General features: G+C 38.0%; 1 protein-coding gene across 1 annotated transcript; it reads left to right on the top strand.

Annotated features, from left to right (window-relative positions):
* Positions 1-1,770: 1,770 nt before the first annotated feature.
* LOC104159594 lies at positions 1,771-13,507 on the top strand (the record flags this gene model as incomplete). The annotated part of the gene is made up of 7 exons (XM_009697542.1): positions 1,771-1,892; positions 2,983-3,121; positions 3,983-4,059; positions 5,842-5,952; positions 10,234-10,340; positions 11,734-11,824; positions 13,308-13,507. Coding segments are annotated over 7 exons (764 nt in total), but the record flags the coding sequence as incomplete, so codon positions are not given.
* Positions 13,508-14,177: the final 670 nt, after the last annotated feature.

The following is a 14,177-nucleotide window of genomic DNA, read 5'->3' as shown; positions in this document are numbered from 1 at the left end:
GTTTCTAGCATTGCCTGTGTTCCACAGGAAAATTAAGTATGTGAGCGTAGAGAAACTTGTAGCATGTTTTATAAATGTATTTTGAACCTGCTTGCCATCAAGTTTGTGTATGCTAATGTTCCCACCTGGGACAGCAGTGCTAACAAACTTTTTTAAAACACCTCTAAAAGCTGTCAGATCTTCTTTTGGTGAGTGATACACATATATATGAAAACCATGCTCCCTCCCCAACATGGTGGCAGTATAAATAGAACGAGATACAAACCAGAAGGGGTGGGGAAGAGAGGACAAACGTGTCTATTTTTAGACAAGAATCAATAGATGGGTTTGGTATATTTTTCAGGATTAGGTTTGTGGTTGGTTTTTGTTTCTTTTACAGGTATGTAGTTTTGACCTGAGATGTGCCTTTGTTTAGAACCAGTGCAGTGTCCTCAGAGCAGTCAGATGTCCAGACAAAAAGCAATTTAATCTAGTCTTTCTTTTAAGGAAAACGTAACAGAAAAGGAACAGAGTACAGGCGTACAGCAAATCTCATGCTGAATGTCAGCTAGGAACATCATACTCTAACGTGAAACTGGGATGTGTAAGCAGAATGTTGGCTGCAAGATGTGAAAAGTCTGGTTAGTGCAAATAAACCTTTAGCTGGAGTAATGTGTCTGGTTCTCAACACTGCAGGTCATAAAGGATGAGAGCCTGGAAGATCCAGAGAGGAGTGATGAGAATGATTAGACTCTTAGAAAAAATGCAGGAAAGGGCTTGATAAGTGGATCTTGTTTCTTCTAGAAAAGACGACTGATGCGACATGTGATAAGTCTTCAAAGAAGTAAAAAGTTGCTATACATAGAGGAACTTTTCTGTTCCCATTGCGAGTGGGACAGAGAGTACCAAGTTTAAATTGTGGCAGAGGAAATCTAGATCAGTTATTAAGAAAAGTATTCCTTTCTAACAGTAAGTGTAGTCAAGCACTGGAATAGATTGCGAAGGGAAGTTGTGGAGTCTCCAGTGTTAACAATCTTTTTTAAAAGAATTGTTTGGAGAAGTAGTGACACTTATTATTGATTCAGCCTTGGAAGAAGAAAGGATTGGTGACTTCCCAAGGTTCCCTTTCGATCTTCTTTTCTAGATGTCTTTAATAAAAAAAAAAAAAAAAGTGTTAAAGTAATGCAAGAATATCCTGGAAAAATAGCAAGAATTTACAGTGTGGCTTTGCAAAAACGTGCTGTTTTACATCCATTCCTATTTTCTTTCGCATTTGAAATATTTTGATAGTTTAAGTCATGTAAAATGTATTGTAAGTTGAACTGTTGAACTGTGCATTATCCCTGATTTTTTGGAACCACTTTATTAGAAAGAAGGTATGTATGAAAGAAAACTTGTATATATAAAAAAAAGCCTGCATTCAGGCAACTATGAGTTTTGTAATTTCTCCAATAGTTCAAAAACATCTTTGATGTTTTTATATCTTAAGCTGAAACAGTATCACTTTGGTGGCAGCCCAGGCCGTCATATGTGAGTTATAAGTTTATAAATATGAAAATAATTTGAGATTTCAGAAAAGCACTACATTTATTTTAAGTGGCAAAGTTATTACATACAATCCAAATCTGTCATTGGCTAGAAAAGCTAACAAAGGCTGAAAAATGCATTTCAAATATAAACCTTATCCATCTGGTATTGTTTATGTCTTGCGACTGTATTGTACTGGTCATCACTTAGTCCACATGATCTACATATGATTGTTCAGGGGTTTTTGTTTGTCTTGATTTATAGATGACTTTGATGAACTTGTGGTGAGTAACAATGATGTTGTGCTCAAAAACATCGCTGAAGATTTGCGGAGTCATTTACCCATTGAGGCAATGTTTAATTCGGAACATCAAGCTGCTCAGAAAGTAAGCTAATTGTTATGGTCTACTTCTGCTAACTACATCATTTATTTGGGACTGTGCTGATTTCAGTTTTAGTAGTAGTTCATAACAGAGAATGAGCACTGGATTGAGGTATAGGAAATCTCGGTTTGATTCTCAGGTCTGTTGCTACATGATTATGTGACCCCATCAAAGTCGCTTCATAGTTCTTAATAGTTTGGTCGTAAGGTATTTTCATTCTGTGTGGTATGGCACCTGTCACAGTGATTCTTTAATACTATCTCCATGCTTTAAGGGGCAGAAAAGAAAAGAAAACAGAAGTACAGTGCCAGTGTTTCGCTGTTGCCATAATGTGGGCAGCCCAGAAATGATTTCCAGCTCTTTCTGGATTCTGATGGCTCAGAAAGAGGTGGGCTGTGAGTCCTGTGGGAGGGGAGAGCACCTTTTCTACTTGAGCTGTCAGTATACATGGAAAGTTAATGCATTTCCCAGAAAAGTGATGTGTGGCTCTTAAATGGGAAAAAATGGATTGGCCACATGCAGCAAGCCTGGGAGAGGGAGGAAAGAGGAGTAGGGGGATGGAGATTATACCCCTTGAAATGATGAGAAGGCAAGCATCCCAACTGGTATGCTTTTGATTGAAAATTACACCTGTGTTAATCAGGGGTGTTTCTAGATTGAGCCATAAGGCATGAAGATGAAAATGTTCTGACAGCTGAAGTAGAGAGGCAAAATTGCCCTTTCTCCTAAATTTAAGTTACATTCTCCTCATTTAAGTGGAAGAGAAAAAGCTTCCTTTACCCTGTACCTCCTCTATAGCCAAGCAGGCACTAAGGAGACAAAGTTCGCAGGAGGTTTCCTACTCAGCTGTCAAAACCAGCTTGCTTTCCTTTGTCAGCTTCCACTTACTGATTATTTCAGTGGAATTTGATGATCCAGTTTACATGCAGAATTTCTATAGTTTAATTTTGATTTGTAACTTTTGAGTAGGGAAAAAACTTGGATCTCGGGGATTTTGGGAAAGGTAGGATGATGGGACAATTAACTGTGTAACAGTATAAGTGAAATTAAGAGACTTGGTCATACCTTTCTTGGGTTCTGTTCCTCTTCTCAGATGCACCAGCATCCACTGCCCATGATTCATGTTGATGCATTCCTTTATGATGATGATTTTGTTGATTCATTGTGTGAGGAGGGGAAAATGAGTAGGAGCTACTGCACAGAGTGTGGCTCATACAAGACTGCATCTTTAGGTAAGTGCTATTCTGGGAACATCAGAAATGACATCAGTTTAACTAAACTGGTTTGTGCAGTGACTCAGCTGGACAGCACAAAATCCAGGTGATGGAGGACTTTATCCAGACTGGTGCAGTACACAGGCCAGAATTATTTCCCGTAACCAATGGAAGGAGACTGCTACACATGTAAGTTGAATTAATTTGCAGTGTATGAGTGACAGTAGTTGCCCCCAAAAACTGGACAGAGAAGAGACAGGGCTATGTACCACTGAAAAGGAAGATGCAAGAGGAAGACAATACTGTAGGAGTCCATGCAGTAGCCTCAGTCTCCTCTCGCATGCTGAAAATCAGTAGAAAGCACCATCCGTCTTAAAGCTTGTGTGTGATGTGGTACAGATCAGTGCTGTCGCCAGTATAGCACAGGCCTTGAAGGAGGAATGGTTTGTATGGAGAACATTCCGTTCCTTAAAACCTTGGAGTTGAAATTCAAGCTATTAATATGTCTGTCCATAAACAGATTTGCATGAATTGTGTTCAGCCTTAGGTACCATGTTTCCTTTTTCACTTAAACAATTCCAAGTTACTTTGTTTTATATTTTTTAATATATGTCACTGTGCAGAAAAAGGTAATTCAGTTTCATGAAGGATTTCAAAATTCTCCATCTAAGGGAAGGAATCCCCAGACTCAGGATGGACTACTTGGCAGGCTGTCTCTGATCTGCAAACCCTGTTTTTCCAGGGTCCCCAACACTAGTTCAGGCAGAAAACCATACACATTTTCAGTGATGATAACTCCTCAGATTAATATTTCATTGGTTAATAACACAGTAGTTAGTACTGCCCACCCAACACCTTTGTTTTGTTCTTATTTCCCAGAGTTTATTTCGCATTCCTTTTCCCTCATGGAACTGAAGTTTCTTTATCAACATGTACTGCCTGACCTGACAGGAAAGGTAGTGGTTGACGTTGGCTCCAGGCTTGGTGCAGTGCTATTTGCGGTAACTTCCAGCACAGGAATTCATATTTTATTACTGTGGCAAACATTTTCCTTTTCTCTGACTGCCTACTCTTGTTACTCCATCTTGGACAGGTTGTTCTGAGAGGCACTTCTGATCTGACTCTCTGAATAGTGTAAGGTGCTGTTTACTAGCAATTTCAGTTCTTGTTCTGTTCCTCACAAGAAAGAATACAAATGATCTTGCTTATGGAGAGGAAAAGTATGTTGTCCAACAGAGTAGCATATTGCTGTCACACATGCTGCTCTTTTGCTAGTTCCTGCTCTGTCTCTCCTTCATAAGTAAGTTTGTCTTCTATGTCTTGACCATGTCTATATATAGATTAGTTATGTTAAATTCCTTTATGAAGCTGATAAACTGTTAAATTATACAAAGGAAGACTTTGATATGAATTTGTCTCCAAAAACATATTGTCCTGCTCTGTGTTTTAAAATGCACATAAAATACTTCTTCAAGAAACTTGAGTGCAATTTTGATTGCTTTTGGCATGGCTGGTGCAACATATGGCCAACAGCAATGCAAAACACGCATTACAACTTTCTTACAAAAGTCAATGGCTGTTTAGGGCTCAATCTTGGAAACACTTAAGCATGTAATTTTACTCATCTGAATAATCCAATTTTGGGAGTACTCAAATGAGGAAAGTTACTCCCATTTGTAAATATTTGCAGCATTGGGTCCTTAAATGGTAATGCTTTTACTAGCCTGAATTTGTTTTGAAGTACTTAAATGATTGTATTGTTATAGTAGAAGATAGTCTCAAATAAAGCAGGGGAAACATTTTTTAAAAAAGAGTTGTCCTTTTTAATCCTATTCTTGGCTTGTACTGGAGGAGGGGTGACTTCACAGATTGCTTTTCTACTCTCCGAGTTGAATGGTTTCAGAAAACGTTCATAATTAGATTGTAGTACATGGATATCTTGGATATTATGTATCTTTAGCATTGTTTGTTTGCCTTTGCCGTTGTTGGCAAAGTGTAATTATGGTGTTCAGTGGAAACAATGACACTGAAAGCAATATCTTCATTAGGGCCCTGTAGGCTCAAGTATTCGTACTTTTTTTTTTTCCCCTAACATCTCTGACAACTTTCCAAAATTTCATTCTGAAACTGAACCATTATTTTGGGCTTATTATTAAGGGATAATTTGTCTTTTTTCATATGTACCTGTATGAAGCACCTGAAAATGGCAGTAATACACTATTTAGAGGTGCTGACAAAGACTCTGTACCAAAATATCCCATTATATTACTGGTACATTTTCCTCCATTTTCACTCAATTAGACTATGTGTATGTCTTCTTCCCCCCACCCCCCCCCCACTTACTCTTTTCTTCTTCCATTCTCCCAAGAAACAAAGATGTGCAGAATCTTTTCCTTTCACACTATTTTTGTAATTTGGTTTGTACTGCTTTTTTCCTTCTTGGACCATTTTTCATCTGTTTTGCAATTGAAGTGAAGTTGGAGCTTTCCTTTTCTTTTTATTATTTTGACATGTCATTTTGGATCTCTTATTAAAAGTCGTGAGACGTAAGTGGGAATTGCCAAATCAAGGGCTTAGCTCTGAAAAACATTTTACGTCCACTGAAAGACATTTCTTAACTTGCTGTTTTAAAATGCTTTCTTAATCTTAATCTGTGTTTTATTTTTTCCATTTTAATTGAAATTTTTGAACTTGCTTTAAAGGCATCACAGTTACTAAATTTCCTTTTCCTAATGTAGGGTTATCTTTATAGCTCAGCATCCCAACTGTATGGAGTAGAAATGAATGCAGACTTTTGCCAGTTGCAAGAAATGATGATTGCAAAATACGAGTTCATTGACAGAATAAAGGTATCTAAATATATGGTTTAGTGTATGTATTTTTAACCACTGTGTACTAAGTATCTGTTTATGTGAGTGGCTGGTAAATCAGTATTCTGAGGAGAAGTTTCTGCCTTTGCTTGGTTTGGTCCTAAACAAAGGCTTTGCATTAGGAAAAAAAAACAAACCCAAAACCAAACCTCATAGCAGAGTGGAAGAGGGAAATTATCAGAATATGATAACACGTGTGGAATTGCTTAGCCTTTCTCCTGAATGGACTTGCCTACTGGCTTACGCAAAACGGATATATCTTAGCTGTTTCTCCCAGTGAAATCAATTACATTATTGCCACTAACCTATGTGAAACTGAGTGTATAAAGAGTTTCTATCATGAATACAAAACTAAATATCTGTGTTTCATTAAAGTTAGCAGAAAGATGTTTGTAGGATTTGCAGATTTGCATCTAAGAACACCTAAAGGGCTTAGGTCTATAGGTATTTCTGTTCTTGGAATGTCAGTGCATATGTACCTTCCACAAACAAAATGGGTTTCGAACAATGTGATATCATTACGGGAACCATTTCCCCAGTCCCATTATGGACATAACTACTACTATTTTAATGAGAAGATAATAATTAATAATCCTTTCTGGGGAATACTGGTTATCTTGTTACCAGCAAAAGCTGGTAATTAGAATATGCTGGGTAGAATACTGGCTTTAATCCTGTGTTGTATGCCTGTGCTCATGAATGGGGTCACACAAACTGCTGGGTGTAGTAATTTCTTGGGAATTAAAGTAACCAATTTTAAACTGCAAAGAAATAAAAAACATACAATACTTTACACAGGGTAAGCAGTGTCATTGGGTTGCCCAATTCAATCCCAGTTGCTACTAGTTTATCCATAACCTTTGGTTTTTGCATGTGTTTTGTGTTCATAACACCTTACTGTGATGAGACTGGAAGTGCAGTTAGGAACTCTGTCAAGTTAATTCAGTGGAGCTGGAGATCTATATGCATGCTTTTCAGCCTTGTACATTCTTTGGTATAAGCCTTTTTGTTTTTCCTTCACACCTTGTAATTCTGCTGAAGTGTTCATTTCAGAGCATAAAGATAAGAAGATAATATGTTTTCAAAGTAATGCCTGAGGACTTAGCTATTTGAGTCTCATTAGATGCTAATTTAGTCATGTGACTCCTGTTATCACACTGCTTTGAACATTTCAGTCTTAGATTTTTATTTCATCCCCAAATGAATCCTCTCTAGACATACATACCAGCTTGAAAAATAGAATCCAGTTTCTGATAATTATTTATGACACAAATTTGAAAAACTTTCAAGAGACCCTTCTTAAATAATGATTATTTTTTCAGGATATTCTGAATTTTCATTAGAGCATGTTCCCAAAGGACAACAGGGTGGAATGATGTCTTTAGTGGCTAAATCTCTGGGTGAACCTTGTGTTTCTTTGGTCACCATTTGGTTTGTTGAAGTACATAGAAAGTTGCTTAGCATCTTTTGCCATTTGAGCAAACACTTGGATGCTGGGAGGAAAGTAAACAGTTCAACAGATCTTGGGAAACTTGAGACCTCAGTTCAGAAATTGCCTGGAATCATGACAGGCTTGGTGTGTATTCCATTGGGAAACAGGGCAGTTTTAAAAGCAGTTGCTGCCTCCTCTGTTGTGCCAGCACACAGCCAAGCAGGTCAGGGAACTGGTCCAGCTGAAAAAGAGCCCAAAGAAAGAGTGGTGTTCTGGCTGGGACAATACCTGGGTCTGGCTCATGGTGCAGCCACATATGCTTATGTGGTCCCACATTCCCCAATAAGAATGACGATGTTTTTGGGGAGAATGGGGTACTTAGGTCACTTTAGTCAGCACGGTCACCTACTCTGTAAATGCAGGCTAATTTTAAGTTAAGGTTTAAGTGTTATTCAAGTCAAGGAAATACCAACATACATTCCAAGTTTCCCAGTAGTTTAAGTGTCTGTCTGAATTGAGGCATAAAATACTAATTGAGACATAAAATACTAGGACTGCCGTTAGTAGGGCATAAGAAAATTTAGTGCTCATCATGACCTCCTGTGCTGCAAGAGGGCCACTGGTGGAACAGTCCACCAGTCACTTGCGTTTAGATTAAAGGATTACTGCTCAGGTTTTTTGTACAGAAGTGCTGTGCTTTTGTTATCTTTGCCCCTTGAAAATAAGAGAGTAAAGTAAAATGTCTCCTTAGCCTCAGAAATAGTGATCCAAATCCCACTTACAGTCTAGATAAATCTGGGTTCTGAAACGTGAGTTTTGGCTGATCTAGCTGAGGCATGTTTTGTCCTCAGCTGTCTGTCCTGCCTCAGTGCCGGAGGCTGTTGCCTGTGTAACGTGGCAGCAGTCAAGCCTGTATCCATAACATCTCTACCACCCCAGTTTATGGTCTTTCATTTTAATCTACAGTTAGCACTGGCTTTATGCAGAGGACATGAGTTGACAACCAGGACCTACTGTATTTCGGACTGCTGATGGTGGCCTGAGTGGTCTGTCTTCTTCCTCTGCTGCCTGAATGCTTGAACTTCATAATCAGCTCCTGTACTGCTACAGTTTACAGTGCGCTGTTTTAGGATAAATTATCACCAATCTTAATTGTCCTAAGAAGCCTTAACTTTCATGAGCTAATGGATAAATAGTTCAGATGTCCACACACTAGAGGTGAAAGTAGAAATTTGACCAGTCATTCTGACAACTGAACTGTCCCTATTTCTCAATAAGATAGAGCCTTCAAACACTAACCAGTCAGTTCTGGGTAAGGTACAAGAACACAGTTGCTTCCTTTCCACTACAGGCAGTGGTGAGCAACTTGGCATGGTGGTATGTTTAAGGAGATAAAGCTATTTGTTTTACTGATTTGGACCACTTGCAGAGAACCCATAGAATATAGCTCTCAAAGATTAAATGCTATGATGCCTAATTTTTTATGAACAGTAGAGTTTTGTTTCTGTTATTACTGGTATTGAAATATTTGTCTGTAATTGCAATTGCTATAATGCATTCTGATAGCATGAACCACAGTCAAACTGTGGCATCTTGTCATCTTTTCTGCACTTGAACCCTTACAAGTTGCAGGGGTGGTAGTATCTGTTTCCTCTGTCAGTCAGAACAGCATGCTTTGTGTGCTCCTTATGAGGAGGAATACATAATTTACCCTCCCAACAAGTACTGATACATTGTTAAGTGGGCAAAACGTTTTTCAACAGGTAAGTGTTTTTAATCATCTATACTAACATTCATCTTTCCTATCAGAGTTAAGAATTCCTTTTTACATCTATCTAGTATTGGAAGGATGTGACAATATGTGAAATGTTGAGTCCATCAGGTTAGTATATTCCCAGCACAACCTAGTAATACATCACACAGGAAAAAAAGAATTTGTTCAAATTTTCTGTCCATTTCCAACATACAGGGATGCACTTTCAAAAAAAAATTGTGGAATGCAATTAATATTCATATTGGCTTTCTCTGCCTTATCCTTTCAAAAGATGTTCCAATTTATGTTTCTCCTTAGATTTGGGATGTGATGTATTTCTCCATGTTTAAGAGGAAATGAAACACATTTTGTGAGAGTGTTAATGAGCATCCACGTTCTCCTGTCACTATAATGTCATCTGTTTGAAAATGACATGATGTGCTAATACCGTTTTTGGTAGGTGAAGGCAGATGAAATCAAACCAGCTCCTATGCTGACTGGAGAGGTAGTTGTTTGGTAAGGTAAAGCACTTGCTGTCCTCCAGTGCCACTGAGCATCTTGCCTTTCCAGCATTCCCAGTGCCAATGCATGTCGTGAGAATTCAGGTGTCAAACCCAGGTCTATAGTGTGTTTGTTAGCTATAATCCTTTAGTAACCCACTGAGCCTGTGAGATGCCTTTGAATATCCTCAAAAAAGCTTTAGCTAGCTTAGCTCCTTTCCTGCAATCAGTGAGCATTTGTGATAAAATAGAAGTGAAATGTAACAACCATCACATACATCATCTCTTTTATGGCACACAGTGTTCAAGACCAGAAGTCAGATATAGTTTATTTCACTTGACGTAATGAGTATTTTAATTAAAGGGGATAAATCTGATTTTTATGTTTTCATTTTTTAAAGCTTATTCTGGTTATTTACTTCAGTTTTACCTACTGTGAAGCCAGTGAAATACCCATTTTTGTGACTAGTTCAAAATGGTGGTAGTAGGTGCTGTATTAGGTTGACAGGCTTCATGGCTACTTGAAGGCTGTATTTGTCTGTTAATTTATGCCGTGTGAAATTTTTCTCCTTCAGGTGGTTCATGCAGACATCTGTACTCAGGCTTCACTTCTTCAGAAGGCTGATGTTGTTGTAATGAATAATGTCTTTGAATATTTTCTTGACAGACAGGAACAGGCCAGGTAAGCTATGTGTCCAAACAAGTTATCTATTTCTTTGGCAAATGTGTGTGTAACCCTTGTGAGTTACGGAAAACCTTAAGGTTGTGCTTTTTGAAGTCACAAACATAAATTAAATAAGGAAATGGTTTTAAACTGCCAACACGTAATTGTTATAGTTAACTGCTAAGGTGTTATGGCAGTTGTTTATTGTTAAACCCACTAAACACTGCTGCTTTGTTTACCCAATCCTTGCCCTGAATCCTTGCTCTGATCTGTTAAAATAGTATCTTGCTGTTAAAGGATCTGAAATTACTATATCAGCATAAAGCTTAATCTTCAGAAAGAAAACACATCACTGACTTGTGGATGTCAGAGCTTTAACATAGATGCACTGCAAAACATCGTTATTAATGATATTTCTGATATATCTTCATAAGGATGTGGTAGCAAACAAACACGTGGCTGAGGTTCTTCTCTTTCAGGTCCAAGACACTCACAGATGAGCTTTTGCTAATCCAGCAATATCAGTTTAAAACGTAAATAACTTTACTGTTCAAAGCTACTGTGCCTTTAGAATGGGCAGTCAAAAAGAAAGGGTGCCTGTGTCTCCACCATCCCAGCCAACAGTCTGACATTTTCTAGCAGTTTCAGCCAAGACTTTTCCTCCTGCCTTTGATACCAGGTGGTAATGTCAACCAGAGAGGCACAGAGTGCATGGGTGAAGAGTAGCGGGTGTTTCAAATTGCCTGGAGATTTGTTTCCAGGCACATGACTGAGAGTTCATTTGATTCTTCAAGAACTCAGGGGTAGTGGTTTAATGTTGCATTAGTACCATGAAGACAAATGACATTTGAAGAATGCTGGAAATTAAATTCTTTTTAGTCTGAATTGCCATGCTGCGAGAAATGAGCTGACTTGCAAAATCAGAAAAAGGGAATGCTGGGGGCTATATTTAAATACTTCTGTTGCTAATGTGTTAAGAGAAGTATTTTGTCATGACTGCGAATTAAGTATGTAAAGAGCAGCTTGTTGTTAAACTTAATAAAGCTGTGCACTCAGAGACTGGATTTTCTACAAACTGGAAGGTTTAAAGGGACCAAATGTCAATGTTTAATCCTAGTCCAAAGTGAAGGTGTTGACAGTACAAAATGACATGCATGTATGTATCAGAGTTAAAAAGTTAAAAAATCTAACATTTTAAGACCATATATTCCCTTTGTTTTTAATATGAAGCTTGATTTTGTTCATACAAAGATATTTGCTTTAGATATGAATAGTGACTAATAAGCATGTATAGCAAGTCTTTAAGCTTACTCTGCCTCTGGCCACTAAACTGTAAAAGTGTTAGATTCATTTTATATCAAAGGTGGTTTTTTCCCTAAAAATTGGTGATCTGCTTTTAAATGTATTTCAGAGCTTGGGTATTTATTGCTTGTAATGTGAGGAAAAGAGGGTCCTTACTAGTGACGGTTCCAAGCCTTAGAGAATCACTCTCAAAGCTCCAGGTAAGTTCCCTCAGCTCGTTTTAGCCAGCACATTTTGTCACTTTCTAAGAAAGTAGCAGTTCTGTAGTTGAGGTTAGCTTCTTGCCAGTATTGCTGTGAGGAAGGATATGTAATTTTGTGCATGGGTTAAAAAATGTAGGATTCTGGATTCTATTTCTGGGTTGACCACCAGCACATCTTCCTGTACTTTGATTGTCCCCACCTGTGAAATGGAAATCCCAGCCTGTATCAGTAGGCTGCATGGATCATTGTATTATCATGTGTATTATTAACAGTACCTTCACTGTGAGGTTAAAAACCAAAAAATGTTAGTAAAGCCATATTATGATGTGTGTAAGTTCTGTGATAATCATATTCACTTCCATCAGACTTCTGCCAGGTATAGGGATAGAACTCGGAAGTACAGATGTATTTATAAACTTCTGGAGGCAAAACCTTGAAATGTTTTCTCTATTTAGCTCTACGTGTGCACATTGCCTTGAGACATGACAAACTGTTTTGTTAAGCCAGTCGGAGAAAGGGGTGTATTAAAGAAGGACCATTGCTGAGGATACTCTGTGTTCTGACCTGGTGTCAGCATAGAAAATGACTTGTAATATGCCAATATGAGCTGTTAGAAGTACAGATTAGGGAGAGATGTGGTCTCCCAACTAGCCAAGTGATTACCATCAGGTGTCTTGGATCAGTGACATAGCTTTAAATTGCAATTGGAAACAAACACGATGACAGTGCAGCTTCAAAGATGTTGAATGCCCTGTGCTGCTGTTCCCTGAGCAGTAACCTCTTCCAGTGGACCAGACTCTGCTCTGTGTCCATTCTGCCCATAGGTCATCGGTAGATTACAGTTGTTGTGTGTATGATGCCTAGATAAATTATGTGGGTTGACTTTAGTTAGGAAAGAAAACACTGATCATACATGACAAGGTTATTTATAAAGTGGCTTGCTCGCCTCAGTAGTCTGGTTTAGAGAAATTGAATCACTGTTGCCTGTATGCTGCTGGGTGAAATAGATCCTCAGCCCCAGGAGCAGCAATGGTATCGTTTGACCTTTTCTTGGAGCAGGCAGTAGTTACACAGCAGCTGAGAAGGCCTTTGTAGCATTAATACAATACTCCTTGGGTGTAAAACAGGAAAGTACCTGTGATTCTTCCATGGTACAGTTAGCTGCTCCCTCAACACTTCTGTCAGAATGTTGCCCTGTGATCAGGATGCTTGAGGCTTATACAAATGCATATAGAGAAGCAGTAGTAACATGCTACCAAAATATCTAGACTATTGACTGAGATAATTTTTAAGAGTTATCTTTATTCTCTCCTATTTAAGTTAAATGGCATTTTCAGAAATGAATTTATCATTGCTGCATAATTTGAAATGACTAATCTTTCTTATTATGTCTTGCTTTCTTAATGTTGTGCTGATCTTGAAACTCCTGCTATGTTTCTCAATGTTGTGTTAATTTAAGGATCTGTTTTGATTGTTTCAGACAGATATACAGCTCGGCCAGTGGGTTCAAGAGATGCAGCTGAACTATGATGTATATATGGAAAAGGATGTTGACAGAGAAGCACTCGAACAAATACATTTATACAAGATTCTCTAGCACCTGAAAAAATTTACTAGTATCCTTGTAATATCATGTATTTTTGGTCTAAAATGGATTTGGATTGATTTGTGTGAATAAATCAGGTCAAAGTTCTTACTGTGATTAATCTGAGTCATATCTCTGGCTTGTAATGAAAAAGAGGCTTTTGAAACAGGTTTTCGTATGGAGGCATTCTATCTCAGAGTATATTGACTTTTAACTAGGAGTTATGGTTTAATTTTTGCAGAAATGTTAGAAAGAGTGGCTACATGCTGATGCTAAAAGAATTTTTGTTCACTAGCATTGTGCACTGCTAATGTTTGCTAAATATATCAAACCTAAGAATAGCAAATCATTATTAATGTGAATGATAAGAATGCATTTAGCATAATGTTACTTAAAAGCTGCAGCACATTAGAGTTTGCTGTGTTATTTTGGTATAGACCATTTATTATTATCAGTAATAACGTTTATTATTAACAGTATTATCTTTAATGTTCCTTCTATGGAATTTGTAGGTTTTGTTTCCAGGGTCTGCTTGGTAACCAGAGCATCTACTGGCATTGGTTATGAGAAGAAAGTCATTCTATTTAGTTAGTTGTCCTTAAGGTGGGTATTAATGTAAAATACCAAAAGACACCAAGGAGCCATTGAGAATTAATACAGCAAGTCCGGGATGACAGAACTCTGCTCCACATCCTGCAGTTCTGCTGGGGATGGTAGGAAGTATAATAAGGGGTTAAGAAGCTGAAAATTCTGAACAGGTGTCAC

The sequence above is a fragment of the Cariama cristata genome, unplaced genomic scaffold, assembly GCF_000690535.1.
Source record: "Cariama cristata isolate BGI_N322 unplaced genomic scaffold, ASM69053v1 scaffold27273, whole genome shotgun sequence".
In the NCBI taxonomy this organism is placed as follows: Eukaryota; Metazoa; Chordata; class Aves; order Cariamiformes; family Cariamidae; genus Cariama; species Cariama cristata.
Note: the sequence above shows the minus strand (reverse complement) of the source record. Positions and strands in the feature narration are given on the sequence as shown.